A 16825-nucleotide genomic window follows, 5' to 3' on the forward strand; every position below is an offset into this window, starting at 1 on the left:
AACTTCTCTAAAATAACAAGTATTTTTAATAAATAAATTACTTGTAAACTTATTTTATTAGAAAGCGCAAACCAATATATATATATAAGAAAATCTATGAAGATAACAAAATACTTCTCAGGCTGCATATAGTTCTAATGGGCAACTGTTAAAATGGGGAGCATTTTTCATAATAGGAACTAATTTAATCAAATCAATAATATAGTTGAGCTTACTGCCTTTTCAGTTGTGTGTCACCAAATAGTTAACTATGAAATCCATGTGTTCTGTATTATAAAAAACACAGTACATGCTATTTAATTTCACAGTACTATTTAAAATAAATGGAAAGGAAAGGGAATATATATATATTTTTACATATATCTTTCTTTTTTTCCCTTTATTTTAAATACATGATATGAAAATAGCATAGAAGTTAAACAAAAAGACACTATTTCCACCCTTTTTGACGTCTCTACTCGGCAGCCGTGACGTCACATCCGGCCTCTTTCAGGCTTCGCAGGGTTTCAGCATGGCGGACACCGGTGTGGTGGAGTCGCTCCTAGGGCTCGTTGAGAAGGCGGACGGCGGGGTGGACAGCCTCGAAGCGGCCGCCGGCCTCGGGGTGGACCACCAGCTCCTCGTCGGAGCCGTGAAGAGTCTGCAGGCTCTCGGCGACGTGAGTTTTTCCCGGCTGAGCGGCAGCGGAAGTCCGCCGCGTCAGCGTCAACGTCGGGCGTTTCGCGCGACTGATGCAATAACGTCACAGAGGAGAGAAGTGTCGCTTATCTGTGCATTGTATGGCAGCGAAGTAAAACAATGACGTCATGTTGGTCCGTGCAGTTGATCTCGGCCGAGCTGCGCTCCTCGAAGCACTGGGAGCTGTCGGGTGAGGGCACGGAGATAGCCGAGCAGGGCAGCCACGAAGCCCGGGTGTTCGGCTCCATCCCCCCGCAGGGTCTGACACAGAGCGACCTCATGGTGAGTGTCCAGTAACACTTCGTTATACGAGCATTTGATTATGTCTTTATTATAGTAATCTGAGGATTTTAAGATTTTTGGACCGATTAAAATTATTCAATATTCTACCTTGTGGAGAAACTTTGATATTTTATAAGTTTTCTGGATTTGATAAGGGAAACCGGAAAAATAATTAAAACATAGAAAATATAAAGTTTGAAAATGGGTAGAATATAAGTGGGGATGAAATGCAACACTGTTGAATTGTATAGATTCGCTATACATAAATTCATTCAAACTATTACTAAGGTTTCCATTTTAGTAGAATGTCCTATTTCAAACCAAGTACTTCTTCTATCCAGCCATCCATCTTCAACCGCTTATCCGGGGTCGGGTCGCGGGGGAAACAGCCTCAGCAGTACTTAGTAAAAAAATAATTGTGAAATTGCAAATTCAAGGATAGGATGTCAACACATTTCTAAATGTATATTATAACTTTAAGTCAAACCCTCTCTCCCTCTCCCATTGGTACCGTCTTGCTCTTGTGATTTAATCAGAAAGCACGCGACTCGCCTGGAGACCGAGGGGATGAAAGGATAGGAGGAAAAGTGTTTCTTACAGTATGAGAATCTGTCGCTACTCCATGTAATCCACACCCAGATATCGCAAACATCAAAAGAAAGAAGTGTTATTGTTGACGCCAATCTTTCTCTGTCTCTCCAGTTACTTTGTATATTTCCAAAAGTGATTTAAAAAAAGTCTCTTACGGAAACAATGCAATGAAATCTGAACTACCAGAATGAAGAAAACGAACTAGAGAACTAAAACAAATATATGTGGAGTCATTCATCATCCATGTGGTTCTTCTTCCATAAACGCAGAAACTCTCCTTTGGGAAGATCGGCTTCAGCAAGGCCATGTCCAGCAAGTGGATCCGAGTGGACAAGGCACACGAGGGCGGGCCCAGGGTATTCAGGACGGTACGCATCAAGTTCACATGGACGGTCATCACAGCCTTCAGCGAGCGCTGGATTGTGGACAAAGTGCACGTGAGGTCATGCGTTGTCGCCCCCGTCCCTCCTTCAGGTGGAGAGCATAGAGGACCAGGTCAGAGAGAAGCTGCTTCTGGTCCAGAGAGGCAACTCCTCCCAGCTGGAAGAGAAGGAGAAGAACGAGCTGAAGAAGAGGAAACTGCTCTCTGAAGTGTAGGTGGTCTGATCTTTGTGTACCTTCGTCCACCAGCAGGGGGCAGTACGAGGTTATGTGTAAATGAAAGAGTGGATGCTGGTGTCTTGTCTGTGATGCTATTTCCTGACACGTTTTATAGACCCGTCTCCTTTTTTTACATCTTTTCTTGATGGCCCAGTCATCTCAAGGTGTAATTAGATTCCTGCTGTGAATATTCTGTAGATTTATCCTGTTTAACTCCGTGCAGGGATGGAGGGACACTGTGTTACATTACATGTCATTTAGCTGACGCTTTTATCCAAAGCGACTTACAATAAGTGAATTCAACCATAGGGTACAAACTCAGAAGAACAAGAAACAAAGTGCAATTTCATCAAATAAGCCAATGTACAACTTGCTATAGATAAGTGGCATTATAAGTATAATTTAAGTGCTACAATTGAAGAGTCTGAAGAGGTGTGTCTTTAGTCTGAAGATGTGAAGGCTCTCTGCGGTCCTGGTGTCTTCAGAGAGCTCGTTCCACCATTTCGGAGCAGGACAGCAAAGAGTTGTCATCTAGTCGAGTGTTTTGCTCTCAGTGAGGGAGGAACGAGCAGTTTATCAGATGCAGAGCGGAGAGTGCGGGTCGGGATGTCGGGTTTGACCATGTCCTGGATGTAAGCTGGACCCGATCCATTCACAGCACGGTACGTGAGCACCAGTGTTTAGAACTGGATGAGCCACCGGTAGCCAGTGAAGAGAGCGGAGGAGTGGAGTAGTGTGGGAGAATTTTGGAAGGTTGAAGACCAGTCGAGCTGCTGCATTGTGGATGGGCTGCAGAGGTCGAATGGTGGTAGCAGGAGACCTGCAGGAGGGAGTTGCAGTAGTCCAGGTGTGAGATGACAAGAGCCTGAATCAGTACCTGCGCTGCCTTCTGAGTGAGAAGAGGACGTGTTCTCCTGATGTTGTAGAGCGTGTATCTACAGGATCGTCTTGTCGCAGTGATGTTGGGAGTCAGGGAGAGTCAATCGAGTTCATTGAAACTCGATTCTATAGTACGGCTGCACTAGAGCCTCACTTCAAAAGACCCAAACTAACCCTCCTGAAGTGGCCCAAACCAAATGAACTACTTCACTCATTACTTGCTATGTTCTCTCAACAAAAAAGGGATCCCCTAAAATGGAGCACTAAGCTGATATGACCGAGGATCCTTCTGCTGAAGACGTATAGAAATAGGTCCTCAACACGTGTTCTTCCGGCGTTTAGGACGGTGAAGTCGTACTGGATCACTAAGGGCAGCAGCTTCAGCACCACCATCACCAAGCAGGAGACGGAGCTCACTCCCGAGATGATTGCCAGGTGGGTACAGTTTCACTTTAAAATGTTGTTACGCGGCTGAACGCAACTTGAACCAAATGTCCCGTCTGCCCTCCTCCGTCCGTCAGTGACGGTGTGTTCAGGGACTCAGACAGAGGACGCAGAGAAACGCTCGGCCCACAAAAGGGCACGAGTCCAAAGGCGAGGACTTTGTGCTAAAGGCAGAGCCGGACAAAGTGACCGTGATCACCAAAAACGTGACGCAACAGAAGCAAACGATTCCTTGGAGACTCGCGCTGAGAGTCCTGGGAGACGTTTTAACACCTCAGGAATTCTGTGTGTTAAATGTAAGCCGATCGGTGGTCTCCAAGTTCTATCGGTCCCAAAACATGTAACCAAGGGCGGAAGCGTTAGCAAAATGTCCGCATCAGAGGGCTGTTTAGCACCCTGCGCCTTCTTGTCTATAGAATGCTCAAATATTTCACACTGTCGCTAAAACAAGCCGACAGTTAAGAAGAACGCATGCGCAAACAGGCGAAGAATGGCGGTGAATTGCTCTGCAACACACGCAGAACCATGAATTGAAACGAGTGCGTCGACGCGGACGCAGAAGCACGCGGCAGCCTTAACCGCTTCTGTTTGGCTCGCAGTGGCAGCTGGAAAGAGAAGAAGTTCAAGCCCTACAACTTCCAGGCCATGGGCGTGGCCCCCGACTGTGGCCACATGCACCCGCTGATGAAGGTGCGAACCCAGTTCAGGCAGATCTTCCTGGAGATGGGGTGAGCGAGTGGCCGGAAATATTGCAATAAAAGAAATCAAGAGCTGTGACGGGAAAATGAACTCTCCGCTTTGCCGGCAGCTTCACGGAGATGCCGACCAACAACTTCATCGAGAGCTCTTTCTGGAACTTCGACTCCCTGTTCCAGCCCCAGCAGCACCCGGCCAGAGACCAGCACGACACCTTCTTCCTGTCCGGTGGGTGTCCCTCTCGTGTCTCTTTTGCCCGTCAGCTCATTGTTGATCATTTGCTTTGAAGAAAATTCTTTTTTTCTGCAGACCCAGCGCTCGCCCACGACTTCCCTCAGGACTACCTGGAGAGAGTGAAGAAGGTCCACTCAGAGGGAGGCTACGGCTCGCAAGGGTGAGACATGCAGCCGCTGTCGGGGGGCAAGTGGGGTGTGCTGAGTGACCAGGTGATCTGAGAGGATTCCTTGTGAAATAGTTCAGATTGTTGATTGTTGTCGGTCGATATTCAGTCAGAGGATCTGCATTTCTTCTTGTTATCCATCCCTGACGACTGGTAACCGTAGCAACAGTTGGTGAGAGCGACGTTGCAGAGTGCTTCAGTGTCTGACGCGCCGCTGTGTTCCAGGTACAAATACGCCTGGAAGGTGGAGGAGGCTCAGAAGAACATCCTGCGCACGCACACCACAGCGGTCAGCGCTCGCATGCTGTATAAACTGGCCCAGCAGGTGAGACACTGAACAGGGTGGAACTCTTGGGAAAGGGGGGCAGAAATAGTTTTTGGTTTGATTCACGTGTGATCATTTTCACTCAGTCGCGCGAAAGATAAGAGATGTTCGCCGTCGAGGCTTCGTGGCTGCGCGTCGGTACGGTACGTGCTGTATTCCTGAAGCTCCCCCCCCCTCCCACCAGGAGAAGTTCACCCCCGTCAAGTACTTCTCCATCGACCGCGTGTTCAGGAACGAGACTCTGGACGCCACCCACCTGGCCGAGTTCCACCAGATCGAGGGCGTGGTGGCCGACCGCGGCCTCACGCTGGGGGACCTCATGGGCATCCTGCACGCCTTCTTCACCAAGCTAGGTGAGGGGGGGGCGCACGCCGCCGTAGGGGAGCTAGACACTATCGGTGTGGCTGCAGACTGCAATGTTTTCCTTCCACATTTGACCAAAGTTCTGCTGATTGCCGTCTGCCTCCCCTCACTCGGCCTTCTGGGTTTTCTTTTCCAGGAATCACAAAGCTCCGCTTCAAGCCCGCCTACAACCCGTACACAGAGCCCAGCATGGAGGTGTTCAGCTACCATGAAGGTAGAGGTCACAACGCTTCATTCAGTGTTCCCATCGGGCCCCATCGATGAAAGTTCCAGTTGGATGGACGCAGTATGGAAACCGTATACAAGTTAAATTCTTATTATGACACGTGTAGATGAAATCCAGCGTTCTGATTGGTTCAGAGTGAGTGTGCATTATTTAGGCAATAAGGTACTTTATCGTCCAATAATGGACAACAGTTCGGGGGGGTTGTTGGGCCCGACGCGCAGCTGACGAATGGAAGAAGTTCTGTTGGGACCCAAGTGAAACCTCTCGTTGGGAATGACTTTTGGGTCGGGACCAACAGGAAGGGGATTCCGTTGAGGTTTCCTAATAAAGTGTTATTTATTCAAGACGATGAGGTGATGGAAGTGAAAAGGTCGGGAACATTTGTTTCGAGACGATTCGCTCTCATGATTTCAAGATAAAGGCTCATGTAAAATTAGTTGTGATGTCTTTATTTTACAGAACAGTATTTTTCTGATTTACATTTGCAATAACTACATATTAGCTGGCGTTGGTGACGTGCAAATTCCTCTTTGCTCCACCTCCGCCAAATCACACAGCAGCAATATCCAATCAGGACTGAGGAAAAGCTCTCGACTAAACGCCTGCTAATGCCGGCGAGCTTAGCGGATCACAAGGTCACCGTAGCTGCTGTCAATGTGCCGTAGTACAACTAGTAAAACTAGTTACAATAACCCGTGTAGGTTCTGCTCAGTCCTGCTTTGTGGGTAACGCGAGTGCGATCTTGTCTCCGTCATGCAGGACTGAAGAAGTGGGTGGAGGTGGGGAACTCGGGGGTCTTCAGACCCGAGATGCTGCTGCCGATGGGCCTCCCCGAGGACGTGTCTGTGATCGCCTGGGGTTTGTCTCTGGAGAGGTGAGTGTGTGTGTGTGTGTGTGTGTGTGTGAAGGATCAGAACGGAGCACGTCAGTCCCTAATCTCCTCATTTAAGGATTAAAAGTGAGATCAGCCCGTCTGTCCACGTCGTCGTCCTCTCTTGCTACAGAGCTCACATGTAGCTATTTTAAAGTTTCGGTTCAGGAATCAGTTTAAATAGACATAATAGTATAAACTGTAGGGGGTTGAAGACGGTGTTTTTGCCAATACAGAGTTAAACTCCTGTTTGTTTGTCTCAAGGCTTTAGATTCATAGATACAACAACTCCTCCTCTGACCCGCAGGCCCACCATGATCAAATACGGCATCAACAACATCAGGGAGCTGGTGGGACACAAGGTGAACCTGCAGATGGTCTACGACAGCCCCGTGTGTCGGCTGGAGTCCTGAGGCTCCCCCGTCCCGCACGGCGCCGCCGGTACGAGGTCATCCGGTAGAACGACCGCAGCGAGACTCATTTTAACTCACCGGAGCAGCTTTCGTACGAACTCGTTGCTGGAGAACACCAGTTTCTCTCCATCACCGTGCCCCAGTTTGTACTGGTACCGGGTTATGGGATTCAATAAAACACCTTTTCAACATACCAGAACCACATGACGTGTTTTGATGGAGGGTTCGTTTCCGTCTTAAGAATGCAATGGTTTAATATTTTATATCTGCACAACCAAGTCGTGCTCTTGACCTCAAAACGTTTGTAAGACAACAAGTCTCTCTGAGCTTCGCAGGAAGAGTTTTTCTACGATAAGCCGCCCTGCTCGCAGGTAACGACGCGGCTGATGACGGTCGGGTTCCTCTTGGAACGTCCCATTGTTAATGTGATCAGGAACCTCCTCCCACGGCTCAAGTGTGCTGGGAAAACAAAATGTGAAGATTGATTCTTACTGGAAGTGAGGATTTAAATTCGGGTTTCCAGCTGCTGGTTGAGGAACATTTTGGTCTGTTTTTTTTCAGTCACGCCACGATGACGAGCTCGTCCGGACAAACGAGACGATGACCTGTAAATCTGCTCTAGAAGACGCAATTGCATTAGATAAATGGACGTTGATTTGATATATTTAACAGTCAACATCTTTAAACCACCGCGGTTTCAAACTCCTCTGAACGTCCATTTGCGATGTGGGTTCGTCTCAGTCTGTGATGGAAAAGAAGCTTCTGCTCGGTTTGTAATTCCGAGGATGTGGGATTAGTTCATCGTTCCACCTTCTGTAGCGACATTACGGCCTGTAATATCTTGGAAAGGAAATCCATAATAAATGAATCCTAGCTGCGTTTGATGCCAATGGGAGCCTTTAAAGTTATGCATCATTTCATAACGGCTTGTTTATTAAAAAATGAGCACTTCCCTTCCCTATCCGTGTGATACCTGCAGGATTAAGTTGTGTGTTTTGTACATGTTGAATTGCCAGAACTCCGTTAAGTCTTCCTCTTAAGATAATCCCTCGGTGTCTTGAAATAACGCTTTGCTCCTGCGAGTGGGAGACCGCTGGTTGGTTCACAGCCCGGCCGCGGCTCACCTGACTACTGATAACTGCGCCAGCAGTCCGATCTGCTGAGCATGTGTTGCACTTTAGGAGCAATAGCAGTGAGAAAGAACCACCAGTACGTCCTGTAAATAAAACACTTTATACTTGGAAAGAAAGAATCTATGAATAAAGACAATCAAACACGTCTAGCAGCTTCTCTGCAGCTCAGGCATGCAGACACCTTGTCCCTTGACACCTTTATGTCCGTGGGTTCTCCTTCTCAAAGGGTTTGACACCGCGTGTGAGACAATACCCAGTCCTGAGGAATCATTAAAGTGAAAGAGACTGGAACCGCCATTTCTTTTCGCCGCCGTCGGTTGGTAGCTGCTCGTGTTTCATGTGTGCCCACACTTCATCACCCGGGCTGTTTGTGGTCTTGGGGGGTTAGTGAGTGTGTGTGTGGGGGGTAGTGGGGCGTCCCAATCAGAGCTCCCTGTAGCTGCCGACGTCTCGCACCGGTCCCGGGCTGTTGAACACCAGGGAGCTCGTTGGGCTGTGCGCGTGCGGGAAGAAGGAGGGGATGTAGGGGATGGCGGCCATCAGCATGGGGCTGATCTGGGGGCTCTCGTCGTGGCAGGGCAGAGAGATGACCACGTCGTCCTGGTCCCACACGTGGAAGGCGTTGTGGGCGAACGGGTGCACCAGAGGCGGGTGGCTGGAGGCCGTGCGCTGCGGCGGGCTGCTGTCTTTCTCCTTCTCTTCATCCCCGGTCGGGCCGAGCACGCACTCTGAACAGGGGAGAGGCCTTTGGGTTAAATACCAACGATATCGAAAAGGGAACGACGTCAGTGTTTGGCTTTACATGTCAGTAGGAGACACACAAAGACTTTACATGTCAGTAAGGGACAGACAAAGTCTTTACATGTCAGTAAGAGACACACAAAGACTTTACATGTCAGTAAGGGACACACAAAGACTTTACATGTCAGTAAGAGACACACAAAGTCTTTACATGTCAGTAAGAGACACACAAAGACTTTACATGTCAGTAAGAGACACACAAAGACTTTACATGTCAGTAGGAGACACATAAAGACTTTACATGTCAGTAAGGGACACACAAAGACTTTACATGTCAGTAGGAGACACATAAAGACTTTACATGTCAGTAAGGGACACACAAAGACTTTACATGTCAGTAAGGGACACACAAAGACTTTACATGTCAGTAAGGGACACACAAAGACTTTACATGTCAGTAAGGGACAGACAAAGACTTTACATGTCAGTAAGAGACACACAAAGTCTTTACATGTCAGTAAGAGACACACAAAGTCTTTACATGTCAGTAAGAGACACACAAAGACTTTACATGTCAGTAGGAGACACACAAAGACTTTACATGTCAGTAGGAGACACATAAAGACGAGGGAGTAACGTTAAAAATGTTGGTAACAATTTTATACTTATATATTGAAACCTTGGGTTGAAACAATTAGCAGGCAAACGTTTGTTATGTAACGTCTCTGTTCAAACAAAGTAATGAATACATGGCTGAAATAGTTTAACGTACAGATAAACAGCGGTGCAGCGTTATATAGAACGGAAACAGCTCGTAGCTAGTTGTAGCCGTTATAGCAATAGTAGACTAAAAAGTGAAAATATCCTCATCTAGAAATGAATGGGTGAACAATGTTAAATAGTTTTCTAATGGTAAATTAATTGAATACACGTTTGAAGTTTGTTAGCTAAAAGTAACGAATGAATGATATTACAGCCACAAGGAATGAAACGAAGATGTTCAATTGTATGAAATTAAATAATATCCAGTTCTTTATATCGCTAATGAACTAAAGGGTTCTTCAGTAGCCGAATGATTAGTGCTGATCCCTGATGACCTTTTGACCTCACCGTCACTTTATCAACACCTCCATCTGACGAATGACGCCTAAAAACCCACCTGTTATGTCGATGGCCAGATCCTTGATGAGATGCCCCACGATGGCGTAGGCGACCCCCACCACCACCATGCCGGCCATGAGCACGTACAGCACGCCCTTCGGCAGCGGGATCAGGTCCTTCACGGGCGGCCGGTACTGCCGGTACATGGGCTCCTCGGTCGGCGGGGCCATCGCGTACCCTTTCCCGCTGTAGTTGGAGGCGACCAGGAGGCTTCCGTTCGCGAGCAGCGACATTTTACTCCCGCGTCTTGTTGCACCACTCAAAGCTGAAGACAACAACAACAACAACAACGCAACCTGCTGAATTCCTGCAGAGAAAAACAAAACAAAATGAACGTGTTGGTAAGTGACAGCTTTTAAAACGTTGAACTTCGCTGCTAACCTTATTCTGTTGCTCCAGACGTGTGAGTGACGCGCATCCCTGCCGGTGTTTCTGCGCCGGTCGCGTGAGGCCTTCTGTCCGCTCTGTCCGCGGTGCTGAAATGAAGCGCGCCCTCTGGCCGGCGGGTCTGGACCTCTTAGCTCCGCCCACCTGAGCCCTTAATTCCCACAAATTACCGAGAAATCGACTCGTGGGAAAAATCAACCAAAGCCTTTGTTTCCGATGCGTGGAGAGCTGATCCAAGCCGATCCAAGCCGGGTAGGTTACCCGGGGGCATGAACATTACTTCACACCCCAAGTAGGGCAACTTTAAAGCATGTACAGATATATCAAATAAATAAATATTAACTAAATCCCAACTCGCTTCCACACCAATCGGTGAAATGTTTAATTGTTGATAGTGAAATACAACTAAATGCCTCAGTGATGTCAGCCTTTGTTTTTTGTAGTAAAGCTTTGACTCCCATTACCTCTGTTACACGAACGACACTCGCGTGATGTCACAAGAATGGCAGAGGTCAAAGGTCAGTGGGATGGCTTAACAGTACAGAAATATTGTAACAAGATTTAGTGATGCTACCAGTTACGCGTTAAGCTTCAGATGCTTTCGTTAAAATAAATCACATAATAGTCCCAGTATTTAAGTGCAAATCCACATCTACTTTACTACTTAAACACTTAACTGTCAAAGTCAAAATAATGAGAAAATAAGTGACGATTGAGATTTAAGACCAAATGATCAGGTAAGCCAAAAAACCTTAATACAACTACTTTAATGAATCAACGGCGAGGATGTTGTCTGACACGCAGGGCATCAAATATAAACATCTCAAATACATGAACTCTGAGGGATTTATTTAGAGAACACTTCAAGGCCCAAACAGGTCAAATTATCTAATATTGCACAATTGGCCACAGTATGTATACAAAGCAGAACATAGTTCATTCTCTCCTCGTTCATAAATCATCTCACACCCCCTCCATATGAATGTCACTGAGGGGGAAATAACAGCTGGCTTATGTCCCTAAAACGAAAATAACTTGTTTATTTAAGTTTGACCTGTCAAACCATGCAAGGTTATGACCTCTTAGTGATAAACACCTCACTGTAGTAACTGAGCTGGTCACAGATGTTCTCTCACATGATACAAACACTGCACAAGCAATTAAAAACAAGTCGGAGGCATTTATGCAATTTTCTCTTTAGAATATCAGTAATAACGACAGCAGCATATGTAAAAGTCTATGCATTAATACGACGGGGGATTAAACCTCAAACTGTTATGATCAAGACTAGAAAAAGTCCTTTTCTTTAAGTTGGAAAAATCAACTTCTGAACAAATCACACACACTTAGATAGTGACTCGTTCATTTCCTCAAAATAAAGCACTCCATATCGCGCTGACCTAATAATGAAGTCGTCATAACTGTGTGCCTCAGTGAGGACAAACATTGTGAGGACAAACATTGTCTTTCTACAGATGGGAACTCAGGAGTTTGGCAGCGGGGCTCCTGCTGTTTGGGCGAGACGAGGTCCCCGTCTATTTGCCCACAGTGAAGGACTGCAGTCCTGTGATGGCTCGTCCCAGGATCAGCGCGTGGATGTCGTGGGTACCTGGAGGATGAGCAGGAGGCGACGGCACAGGATCAGCATCTCACAATTACATATAGATCAATGCAATGACATAATCGGATCAAAATTGGACTAAAAGCCAAAACACATCATCTGTGTTTCTCGTCTCCCTCCTCACCTTCGTACGTGTTGACAGCCTCCAGGTTCATGACGTGGCGGATGATGTGGTACTCGTCTGAGATGCCGTTTCCTCCCAGCATGTCCCTGGCCTGCCTGGCGATGTCCAGGGCCTTGCCGCAGCTGTTCCTCTTCAGCATGGAGATCATTTCCGGGGCGGCTCTGCCGAGAGAACAAGTTAGTCGGTAGTTCTCACAAACACATTTGAAGGACTTGATCCCATTTGACCCTTTATGTAGCTCCATCCAGTCAAGCTTTCTTCCAGTACTTTGCTTTATGACACAATACCATCAGCCTCTGGGACACTTTGCGATTAGTTGGATCTGCAATAACTGTATTTGACACCAACTTTCATGACCTAAACTAACTAAAGGAGGAAATACTTCTACCACTTCTATATGGTCTGCAGCTGGGCCCCTCGTGAAGGGACAATAGCATCACATCTTTACCTTTTAGCATCGATTAGTCTTCCCAGCTGCACACAGGCCTGCAGGCCGATGGTGATCTCTGTCAGCATGTCGGCCATTTTCTTCTGCATCAGCTGGTTCCTTGCCAGTGGCACGCCGAACTGGATTCTGGTGTGGACAACAACAGCGCCTCGTTATCCACTTGTTTTACTAAGCAATGATCCGTCCAGAGTGAAATAAGAGACGACATCGAGGCCGTCCGACCTGTCCAGCGTGTACTGCCGAGCTGCGTGGAAACAGAACTCGGCTGCGCCCAAAGCGCCCCAGGCGATGCCGTAGCGAGCGTTGTTCAGGCAGCCGAAAGGACCCTGGAAGCAGCAGGAGGAGGAGTGATGAGCGATGCAAGTAAGACCTTTCTAATATTAGCATGGACGTGTCAAGTCTTTTGACCACGTTCCACAAACGCCGGGCCGCCTGGCTGCACTCACCGCGAGGCCCGAGACGTTGGGCAGCAGGTTCTCCTCGGGGACCTCCACCTCGTCCATGACGATCATGCCGGTGGCCGAGGCTCGGAGGGAGAACTTGCCCTCGATCTTGGGCGTCGTCAGGCCCTTCATGCCGCGCTCCAGGATGAAGCCGCGGACCTTCCCGTCGTCGCACTTGGCCCAGACGACGGCTACGTCCGCCACCGGGGAGTTGGTGATCCTGAGACCGGAGGCAGAGGGAGCGTTAGAGGCCCATAGGCCGCATTTCCACCATAGAGAGTAAACGTAACGGTGCAGCACAGGCGTACTGGGATATTTCTTGCGGCAAATAAACTAAATAAACTTATTTACTTGTATGAAGTTATACAATTAATAAAACAAGAATGACAACCACCGATTCATCAAACGTTAGCTAGTAAACCTCTTTCATTCGGTACTAAACGTTCCCCCACGTGGACAACTAATGTCACACAAAACTAACACCACTAAAAACCTTTTTACTTCAATATCAACAATTTCATCAGATCGCGGTTTACAGGAAAAGTCAATTTGCTCACGTGTAAATATGCCTGATATTGCCATCAGACATTTAATGTCATCATTAGTCAACTTGTTGCAGACGTAGAAGAAAAAGAAGTATGATTTTACACATACAGGAAACTGTCCTCTGCATCACACAGTGGGAGCAGCCGGGGTTCAAAGATCCGACTAATGAAACGAGTTCCTCCCCATAGAAGTCATCGCACTGTTTCTACTCTATTTCTGACTAAGTGGAAAATATCCTCCAGGGCTAAATGTAAAACAAAGACCAAACAAATTCAAATAAAGAAAGTCAATTAAAACACTGACTCAAAGTCTTGAAATTGAAAAAAAAGTTTGTCCTCCAAAAAGAAGCAATTTCTGAAGGCGCAAGAAACCCCCTAATCGGTCTTCACGTGATGTCATTGAAGCTCACCAGGTCTTGGAGCCGGTGACCGAGTAGGTGCGACTGGACGGATTGTACTTGGCTCTGGTCTCCATGCCGCTCGGGTCGCTGCCGTGGTTCGGCTCCGTCAAGCCAAAGCAACCCAGGATCTCCCCCCGAGCTGGGAGAGACGGAGGGGAGGAAACCAACAGCTCAGTCGCCCGTCACTGGGGGGGGGGTTTACGACGGGACGCGTTCATACTTGTGGCTGTCCGCTTACCCAGCTTGGGGAGATACTTCTGTTTCTGCTCCTCTGTGCCGTAGGCGTTAATCGGGTGCATGACCAGCGACGACTGCACGCTCATGACGGAGCGATAGCCGCTGTCCACGCTCTCGACCTCTCTGGCGATCAGACCGTACGCCACGTAGCTCGTCCCGGCGCAGCCGTAGCCTTAGCGTGACACACAGGAAGGGGAGTTGTTGTGAAGCATCAAATTCAATGGAAAGAATCTTGAGTTGGTAAATACAGTTAAATTTAATGGGCTAAAAAAAGGATTTCGTCACAAACCAAACAAAGTAAACACACAGGTGGACGCGCACAAAGTCCGATTCAGACCCCGAAACCAAACAAAATAATGCTGCAATAAAACACATTTATTGTGTTTAGATGATCAAAAACGAAAGCTTTATACCGGATTTGGGATCTCCTTTGTAGCAGCCTTTGACTCACCTTTAATGGTGGGGCCCAGGACCCCCATCTCTCCCATCTCTGACACGATTTCTCTGTCAAACACTGAAGAGAACGACACAAGCAGCAGTCAATGGCGCTGTTTCAACCTCGAGGCGATGTTAGACCAGCAGGTAAAAAGGCCGTGGCTCACGCATGGAGAAACCCGAAGAGGAGTCTCGCACCTTCATTTCTGTTGGCCATAAGGATGCGAGGCATGAGTTTCTCTTGGCAGTAAGTCCGGAAGGAGTCTCTGATCATGATCTCCTCCTCCGTCAGAAGGCCCTCCAGGTCCAGGCCATCACGCCAGTTGAACTGGACCTTTGCTGTCACATATTTAGAAGAGGTACAAGTCAGAAACATTTAAACCGCAGATAAAACAAACATAATAAAACAACGATTTCAGAAATAAGAGGCTGTTGACACCTACGTGTTTTGGACTTCGAGGCAACCTTCTCGTTGTCTGTGAAGATTGGAAACAGAAAAATTATTAAAAAGGGAAGTAATGATATAACACGGTTTCCCTGAAAATCTTGAATAGTTCAGGAAAACACAAGTGTCATGTTATGTATGTTCAAAAACACACACACACACACACACACACAAAACCTATCCAGATAAAACGCGCCATCCGGATAGTGAATTTGACACCATATTGGTATTGTGCGCGATGCACCTGCAGACACATGACACAAACCAGAGCGACGCCGGGTGCGAAAAGAGGTCGGTGGAAAGTATCTTTGTCAGGAAAGCACGAGGTGATCTCAGTTGGGTATTTAGCGACACGGACCCTCCTCATCCTCCTCATGCAGATTCAGTTAAATGAGTATCTTCATGACCATGTGTTATTTGTTGTAAATGTTTATTTAGAATCAGGTACAACACAGCGACCTGCAAGTAGCGCAGCGTCTTAAATAAAAGTGATGTGTGTCTCAATGCGAGGCTTTAGAAATGAACACAAAGGGATTCTATATTTGCTCATAAAGCCTGAAAAAACGGGTTATTTCTCCAATGTTTTGACAACCGACCGCTACTTTAAGTAGTTTTGAAACCAGTACTTTTATACTTTTACTTCTTTTTAAACCCTAGTATCTACACTTCTACTTGACACATGTGCGTGTGTATAGAAATCCGCTGTGGCCACACGACTGTACAGCTGTTTTCTAACAGATGGGGTGACGGTACTCACCACATCTGGCGGCCGCTGCAGTTCCCTGCGCTCTGCACGCGGACACGACGGCGCGTCGGTGAGGGTCCAGCAGGAGGCGCCACAGCGCGCCCCGCAAAGCCATGATGGAGAGGAGTCTGCCGGAAGGACAAAACGACGCTTTATACGAAACACTCGTAGCTTGAAGTGGACCTCACGGCAGTGACTTAAGACGACTGTCTTCATGAAATGAATTAGAACGTTGGTCTACTAACCGCGAGTCAATGTTATTACACACAGACACTCGTTCGATACGAACGAGGGACTTGAGCTGCAGTTGGGGATGAAAAGCGACGATACGAACAAAGTAGAAAAGTAACACTGTTCTCTGGATTATTTCGTTTGGAGCTTAAACTTTACCTCCCACTGCAGCGAAGCTATTTCAGCTCAACTAACGTGTCCGGCGGCGTTACGTCAACCACGGCTACAGGCTAACAGCGCTAGCACGCCATAGTTAGCTAATAACTCTGTGCCAAACGACGTGACGTCCGTAAGCCACGGGGACAGCGAGCTGTGCGGGGAGGGTCGAAGGAACCCGCTGGCCGCTCTGTCGGGACCATTCACCTGTTACGTGGCGCCGCAGTCGGTGGTCTCGCTCCGTTGTTTTGTCACTGAGGTCGATGGCGCTCACTCCTCGGTCACTCGGGGCAGTGAACGTCAAACCTGACGTCATCACGTAAAGCACGCTGAGCTGGACGTGCCACCATGTGCTGGAGATTAAGCCATGAACAACTTGTTTTGCCCTGACATCCGAAGCAGTTCTCTTGATTCATAACTGCATGTGAATATTACGATGATGACGTAAACATTATCAATGATTTTTTTTAAGGCCGCCGACTTTATGGGACAGTTCGGCGACAGCGGACCTCGTGATTGGCTCGTTGCCAGGGGGCGTGGACAGCTGGACCGTTGAAGCTGTGCGAGCTGTGTTCGTGTTTCAGTTCCCAGAATAATTAAGTGTCAGGGGAAGATAGACACCTGCTGCCTTCTTTTCCAAGAGGTTCTGACAGCATTTGTTTTCATAACAGTGACGTTCACACGCTGTTGTAAGTTATTTGAAAGTTGTAAAAGTTTCTGTGCAGGAGGCCAAAGGAATTTTCCAATGCAACCATTTTCCATCAGTGCGAGCATGACATAACATAACCACAAGGGTGGCAGCAT

At 47.5% G+C, this 16825-nt stretch overlaps 3 protein-coding genes across 4 annotated transcripts; 1 reads left to right on the plus strand and 2 right to left on the minus strand.

The window, feature by feature from the left end:
- The first annotated feature begins 449 nt into the window (after positions 1-449).
- On the plus strand, positions 450-6967 carry farsa (phenylalanyl-tRNA synthetase subunit alpha). The gene is made up of 13 exons (XM_040191592.2): positions 450-658; positions 823-960; positions 1821-1919; positions 2026-2144; positions 3373-3465; positions 4074-4202; positions 4283-4398; positions 4480-4564; positions 4796-4895; positions 5080-5248; positions 5395-5472; positions 6244-6358; positions 6663-6967. Exons 1-13 carry the CDS (start codon positions 512-514, stop codon positions 6766-6768), a joined length of 1494 nt encoding a protein of 497 aa, XP_040047526.1. The 5' UTR covers positions 450-511; the 3' UTR covers positions 6769-6967.
- A 1015-nt stretch (positions 6968-7982) lies between these two features.
- On the minus strand, positions 7983-10688 carry LOC144384613 (uncharacterized). 2 transcript variants are annotated; one of them, XM_078084523.1, is made up of 3 exons: positions 10185-10688; positions 9802-10110; positions 7983-8629 (listed from the first exon to the last, which is right to left on the minus strand). In XM_078084523.1, exons 2-3 carry the CDS (start codon positions 10034-10036, stop codon positions 8325-8327), a joined length of 540 nt encoding a protein of 179 aa, XP_077940649.1. In that variant the 5' UTR covers positions 10037-10110; positions 10185-10688; the 3' UTR covers positions 7983-8324. The 2 variants fall into 2 exon arrangements, with proteins under 2 accessions (XP_077940649.1, XP_077940650.1); XM_078084524.1 differs by having other exon boundaries at positions 9802-10068; positions 10185-10297.
- Positions 10689-10938: 250 nt separating this feature from the next.
- On the minus strand, positions 10939-16588 carry LOC120828186 (glutaryl-CoA dehydrogenase, mitochondrial). The gene is made up of 12 exons (XM_040191593.2): positions 16229-16588; positions 15647-15762; positions 14888-14920; positions 14643-14783; positions 14461-14523; positions 14011-14181; positions 13782-13911; positions 12830-13046; positions 12606-12709; positions 12384-12509; positions 11936-12096; positions 10939-11799 (listed from the first exon to the last, which is right to left on the minus strand). Exons 2-12 carry the CDS (start codon positions 15747-15749, stop codon positions 11726-11728), a joined length of 1323 nt encoding a protein of 440 aa, XP_040047527.2. The 5' UTR covers positions 15750-15762; positions 16229-16588; the 3' UTR covers positions 10939-11725.
- Positions 16589-16825: the final 237 nt, after the last annotated feature.

Source organism: Gasterosteus aculeatus, chromosome 11 (genome assembly GCF_964276395.1).
Source record: "Gasterosteus aculeatus chromosome 11, fGasAcu3.hap1.1, whole genome shotgun sequence".
NCBI lineage: Eukaryota > Metazoa > Chordata > Actinopteri > Perciformes > Gasterosteidae > Gasterosteus > Gasterosteus aculeatus.

Excerpts from the sequence above, each read along its gene's own strand:
- farsa (XM_040191592.2), top strand. The coding sequence starts at position 512 with ATGGCGGACACCGGTGTGGTGGAGTCGCTCCTAGGGCTCGTTGAGAAG. Across the intron at positions 5,473-6,243 it reads GGTGTTCAGCTACCATGAAG|GACTGAAGAAGTGGGTGGAG; the intron begins GTAGAGGTCACA and ends TCCGTCATGCAG. Across the intron at positions 6,359-6,662 it reads TGGGGTTTGTCTCTGGAGAG|GCCCACCATGATCAAATACG; the intron begins GTGAGTGTGTGT and ends TCTGACCCGCAG.
- LOC144384613 (XM_078084523.1), bottom strand. The coding sequence starts at position 10,036 with ATGTCGCTGCTCGCGAACGGAAGCCTCCTGGTCGCCTCCAACTACAGC. Across the intron at positions 8,630-9,801 it reads TCTGGCCATCGACATAACAG|AGTGCGTGCTCGGCCCGACC; the intron begins GTGGGTTTTTAG and ends TCCCCTGTTCAG.
- LOC120828186 (XM_040191593.2), bottom strand. The coding sequence starts at position 15,749 with ATGGCTTTGCGGGGCGCGCTGTGGCGCCTCCTGCTGGACCCTCACCGA. Across the intron at positions 14,784-14,887 it reads TGCCTCGAAGTCCAAAACAC|CAAAGGTCCAGTTCAACTGG; the intron begins GTAGGTGTCAAC and ends AATATGTGACAG. Across the intron at positions 14,182-14,460 it reads CCTGGGCCCCACCATTAAAG|GCTACGGCTGCGCCGGGACG; the intron begins GTGAGTCAAAGG and ends TGTCACGCTAAG.